The 6,043-nt window shown below is 49.2% G+C and overlaps 1 protein-coding gene across 1 annotated transcript in view; it reads right to left on the bottom strand.

Annotated features, from left to right (window-relative positions):
- Window positions 1–1,661: 1,661 nt before the first annotated feature.
- Window positions 1,662–6,043, bottom strand: part of LOC130118591 (DOMON domain-containing protein FRRS1L) — a 22,756-nt gene continuing 18,374 nt past the window's right edge. The window contains exons 2-5 of the mRNA XM_056287032.1: window positions 5,202–5,286; window positions 3,985–4,123; window positions 2,525–2,771; window positions 1,662–1,834 (exon numbers count right to left, since the gene is read on the bottom strand). Of these exons, the coding sequence (XP_056143007.1) occupies window positions 1,662–1,834; window positions 2,525–2,771; window positions 3,985–4,123; window positions 5,202–5,286 (644 nt within the window). The remainder of the gene's footprint in view (window positions 1,835–2,524; window positions 2,772–3,984; window positions 4,124–5,201; window positions 5,287–6,043) is intronic.

Here is a 6,043-nt window from a genome sequence, read left to right as displayed (position 1 = left end):
TAAGACACGTTAGCCCCTAGCTAACGGGTCTGACCCTTTAGCCGAGCGGTTAGTGACGTCGCCTCGTGACGCAGTACACCCCGTATCGAATCCCGCACCGGGCAAGAAAATAACCGGTCACATTGTTATTAACAAACGTTTGGATGTTCTATAAATAGCTTTGAGCAGCTCCACATTATGCAATTAAATCCCCTCAACACGTGCTCAGAACTGGTTTTGTGTGGGTTGTACCCGGTTTAACCGGTCGGCGTGCAGACGTTCGGCTGAAGCAAGACGAGACATTTCGTTCGTGATACAGTTTTAAGTGAGAGCAAACACAGGCACAGACCGACAACACTGTTTCAATGGGAAGCGTCCTACACAACCCTTAACATGAATTATGAGATAAACACAGTTTCTATCCACTTCCGCTGAGCTCATTTCAGGGCTTCCTGCTACGATGGCAACCAGCGGAAGGACTGGTCCGAGTCCCGGCAACACATCCGGTCAGCCATTGCGCTTAACAGCGCGCGTGCGCACCCCTCGTGACTCGTTTATTTGCAGACGACCAACTACTTGCACATGCGCACATTGGCCTTTGACATCGTCTCAACTGCGTTTACTTGTATATTTATTTGCGTTTATTTCGCGCTCCTTGTGTTTTGTGCGTTTTGTGCAACTTAAATGTCTGTGTGCCGCTGCTGCTGCCTTGGTCACGACTCTGTTGAACATGAAACTCCTCAAATAAAGACTCAACAAAATAAACACACAGTGCCACAGTCGTGACGAACAAAGCCAACAGGTATTGCAGTCGAATTAAGCCAATTCTTAAAATAAAAAAAGACAGTTTATGCAAAAAAAAATTAATTGGAGCCTTGCCTTCATAATGTGCTTCATTTGTGACCATTAGACACTTAGCTGGAAGAATCTACTCTACATAGTTTAGGCAATAGAAGGAATATAGACCGACCCCCCTCCCCCCTCCCCACAAGACCCATTCTGTATTCTTAGCGCTTTGATTGCAATACATATTTGCAGGTGATGCTCGATAACGCCCAAGCAGGTGACGCGGTCCAGCTTCTGAGACGTCCTGGATTCCCTCCTGCATCGTCTGTGAGAGACCCCCTCGTCTTTCCACGTGGGGAAAAGACCCCCGGTCTTCCTGTAACGCCTTGTGGTACTGAACGTTTTCCCTCACGTGTTCGATTCCTTACTGTTCTCGGTGATTATGTCCTGGTGCATGCAGACTATCAACAAGCTGTGGGTGGGGGTGGGGGGTGGGGGGGCTACTTACTGGCGTATCTGAAGTGCTCATATAGTTCTAGGTAGTACAGGTATGCTTACATGAATAGTCCACAACAAAAAAAATCACTGGCCTTTCTAAAACTATAATACTACAGTTTTATCTGAACTCCTGTTTGAATATACTGAGTCTACACGAAGCCCGAGATCAGGTCTTGATAACGGCACTGTGGCGTCCACCCGGTGATCAGTGAGATCCCCCTTCTAAGTTCAGTGCTATGATAATATAAGCTCTCCATATTGGCTAATCTATCTAAAACAGCGTCTTTCTGTGCAGAGGGCACACTCGACTGAAGGTGTCGCGTCCGACATAAACAGCGATTTAAGTATATTGCCTCGTCTCGTCTCGTCTCTTCACTGTCCTGTTGGGGCGCTTGTTATTAGGGCGTTCCCATCAGCAGGTAGAAGGTGAGGGCTACAATGAGCAGCAGGCAGAAGGGAGAGTTGAAGGTCTGGTAGGCGGTGGATGGCATGAAGATGTCCTCATACTTGTAAATACTGATCATGTGGTCACTGACCGGCGGGGAGTCGATGTCGTGCCTTGTGATGGAACCTGTTGGGGCAAAGGTACAGTAAGATAGTGTGGTTATGTAAGCCTGGGGCGAAAGAAAATCCATCCATCCATTATCCAAACCGCTTATCCTGCTCTCAGGGTCACGGGGATGCTGGAGCCTGTCCAAGCAGGCGGGGAGACACCCTGGACAGGCCGCCAGGCCATCATAGGGCCAACACACACACACACCTAGGGACAATCTAGTACGGCCGATTCACCTGACCTACATGTCTTTGGACTGTGGGAGGAAACCGGAGCACCCGGAGGAAACCCACGCAGACACGGGGAGAACGTGCAAACTCCACACAGAGCACGACCCGGGATGACCCCCCAAGGTTGGACTACCTCGGGGCTCGAACCCAGGACCTTGTTGCTGCGAGGCGACTGCACTACCCACTGCGCCACCGTGCTGACCCATCTTGAATCATCCATCCATCCATTATCCAAACCACTCATCCTTTTCTCAGGGTGGCGGGGATGCTGGAGCCTATCCCAGCAGCCATTGGGCGGCAGGCGGGGAGACACCCTGGACAGGCCGCCAGGCCATCACAGGGCTAAGGCTAGTCAAACATGATTACCTCAAATGCTGTTTGTCACTATTTCCACAAAAGCATCTGCAGACCTTTCATTTCATGCGTTGGGCCTCTCTGAAAGTAAAGAGCGCCGCCTTATACCAGTCCAAGCACGCACCTTGTATAGCGGGCCCCCAGGCGAACAGGTAGTACCACGACAGGTGCAAGTCCACCAGCGTTTCCTCCCTGGGGACGTAGAGCGGGCGCTTGAACCGGCAGGTCACCCGGTTGTTCTCGAAGATGCCCTCCTCGTCCCTGGCCGGGTTCCTCTTGATCTCCTTGGCCCACTGGCCCACGTTGTAGAAGTGGTGGATGCGCACGCGCCCGTTGTCGTCATGGACGCAGCCCATGACGTCATCGCCCCCCTGGGGAACAGAGCAATGACAGGAAGTGAAAGTTTTTTTATGAACAAAAAATCAACATACTTGATTAGGGGGGGGGGGGAAAGATTTCTGCACAGGGATCATGTAGTAGGTCTGTTGTAGAAAATGTGATGAAAATGAACAAAAAAATACTACTAATAAGATATTTCTACTACTACCACTACTACTACTACTACACCTACGACTTATAATAACTACAATTCATTTACACCACACTTTTCACTGAAACAAAATCTCAAAGTAGTGTAAGTTCAGAAGCAGGGAAAAGGCACAAACAGTCTGAGTAAGAAGAAAACGTCTGTCTGAACAGAAATGTTTGTAGGCCCGTTTTAAAGGAGCCCTGGCTCTTTGGCGCCCTCTTGTGTTTAGGAGGGGCAACGCCAGAGGTTCATTTTAACTAAGAACGTCAGAGACCTCTGTGGATACAGCGACGCTTTATTTACACAGCACACCACTGAAGTGGAAACGCTTTGTTTTGGCTCTAAAATTGATCATTGGAGCTTCTGAATGAAGGAGGCTCAAGCTAGATGTGCATTTAATTCTCAAAACTAAAATGTTTTCGATTCAACGAGTTTGCAAACACTAGAATTAGATTTGATATGCAGACTCACCATGTTTTCATTGGTCATGGATATACCCAAATGTTATAATAATGGCAAGTGCATTTCAGCTTGTGATTTTACATATCATTACATAATGGTTATTACTCACTGTGGCCATTTATTTTTTTTGCAAGACCAAAGGCCACGTTAGATAGCGAGTGTGTTATTTTGAAGCTAAACTCTAAGGGGGGATGAGTGCTTTCTTGACCGTCTCCGTTTCTAATGGACTTACCATCATCTGTCTTGCTCTTCAAACACTACCCAGAGAGCAAAGACTCTTTGGCCCAAATATGGCCCACATCTGCAGTTATCTTACGGCCCACATTTGGCCTTGAATGACGGCGTTGACTCAGGGTGAGTGTGGCTGCCTCAACTCAGCCACAGGTCCACCTCTGGCTCACATAATATGTGCTGTAACCCAAGTCAGGCCCAGCTTATGACATTTGGGCCATGTCTGGCCCACACAACAGTTGCCAGTGCCGTAACTGAGCCATAAGTACCAAAAGTGCCCCCAGATTAGGCCCAAATGTGTCTGCTGTCTGGGTACCGGTCACCTGACGGCTAACGGCACGCGCGGTCCTGCAGGTGCTCACCATCTTCTTGTCCGAGGAAAAGCCCACGGCCAGCCAACCGTCCGTGTCGGCGCTCATCTCATACTCCACATCCGTCCCGATGCGACGATAACTCAGGAAGTAGTCGCAGGTCTCCGCGTCGCACCCGGGCTTCCCATATCTGGATGTGCACAAACATAAACACCCATGTAAAGCACGTCATTCAGGTGACGTTTTCCTCTCGGTTACATTTTTCTTTTCCTCTTGGGAGCATTTTCAGACTTTATTTGAGAGAGAACCCCAGAAAGAAAAGGTTTTGTCAACATGGAGACAGAAATGGTTTGCAGATGATGCTCGATAAGTCCCCGGAGTCCATGGAGTTCAGTGAACCAGTTCAAGTGAAGCTGCAGCATCCAAGATACAAGAGCCTGGAGGAAAACCCCACAGCTGGCTGAGGACCTGAGTTTACTCCTGTCACAGCTGTCAAGGAGAGGAATGGAGGGAGAGGACTGGAGAAAGACAGGAAGGAAAGGTAGCCCTTTTTCTTTTACCCCCCCCCCACCCTATTCTCCCCAACTGTACCCAGCCAATTACCCCACTCTTCTGAGCCATCTGGGTCGCTGCTCCACCCCCTCTGCCGATCCGGGGAGGGCTGCAGACTACCACACGCCTCCTCCCATACATGTGGAGTCGCCAGCCGCTTCTTTTCACCTGACAGTGAGGAGTTTCACCAGGGGGACGTAGCACGTGGGAGGATCACGCTACCCCCCCCCCAGTTCCCCCTCCCCCCTGAACAGGCGCCCCGACCGACCAGAGGAGGCGCTAGTGCAGCGACCAGGACACATACCTACATCTGGCTTCCCACCCACAGACCAATTGTGTCTGTAGGGACGCCCGACCAAGCCAGAGGTAACACGGGGATTCGAACCGGCGATCCCCGTGTTGGTAGGCAAGGGAATAGACCGCCACACCAGCCGGACACAGAAGGGTAGCCCTTTAAAGTACAGACCATTCATTACTCAGAAATTACCAAGTAATACACAGGTAAAATAGATGTGACTGAGGGAAGGAGGGAGGGGGGGTTGATAGATAGATAGATAGACAGACGGACGGACGGACGGACGGACGGACGGACCGATAGATAGATAGATAGATAGATAGATAGATAGATAGATAGATAGATAGATAGATAGATAGATAGATAGATAGATAGATAGATAGATAGATAGATAGATGGGTGGATGGTGTATTGGTCCAACCTGATGCAGCCCTTGGTTATTCCACAGTCACTGACTTTGATCTTGGCAAAGGGATCCACCGGCGGGGCAGTGGGGAAAGGATAACCTGCAATACACACATACACACACAAATACACAAATAAACAACCCTCTCACCTACAGACAAACGCACACAGTCTGGGTATGGTGTCAGGTTTCAAGCGTGTATGCTGAATTAGGCCATCGACACGCATGGTGTGTGTGTGTGTGTGTGTGTGTGTGTGTGTGTGTGTGTGTGTGTGTGTGTGTGTGTGTGTGTGTGTGTGTGTGTGTGTGTGTGTGTGTGCGCACGCGTGCGAGTGTGTGCCCTCACTTCAGCCTACTTGTGTTTTTAACCATCAGAATGAGGTCATTTTTGCAAAGTGAGGATATTTTGGCTGGTCCTCACTTCTTTGAGATTCTATTTTAGGGTTAGGACCTGGTTTAAGAGTCAAGATTAGGTTAAGGTTAGGGTTGATGTTATGGTAAGAGTTAGGGTTAAGGTAAGGGTTAAGTTTAGGGTAAGGAACGAGGTTGGGGTAAGGGTAAGGGTTGAGGTTAGAGTAAGGGTAAGGGTTGAGGTTAGGGTAAGGGTTATGGTTAGGTTAAGAGTTGAGGTTAGGGTAAGAATTGAGGTTAGGGTAAGGGTTGAGGTTAGGGTAAGGGTTGAGGTTAGGGTAAGGGTTGAGGTTAGGGTAAGGGTTGAGGTTAGGGTAAGGGTTAGGGTTAGGCTTGAGGTTAGGGTAAGGGTTAAGGTTAGGGTAAGGATGGAGTTTAGGTTAAGGTTAGGGTAAGAATTGAGGTTAGGGTAAGGGTTGAGGTTAGGGTAAGGTTGAGGTTAGGGT

This window comes from Lampris incognitus, chromosome 9 (assembly GCF_029633865.1).
Source record: "Lampris incognitus isolate fLamInc1 chromosome 9, fLamInc1.hap2, whole genome shotgun sequence".
Lineage (NCBI taxonomy): Eukaryota > Metazoa > Chordata > Actinopteri > Lampriformes > Lampridae > Lampris > Lampris incognitus.
Note: the sequence above shows the minus strand (reverse complement) of the source record. Positions and strands in the feature narration are given on the sequence as shown.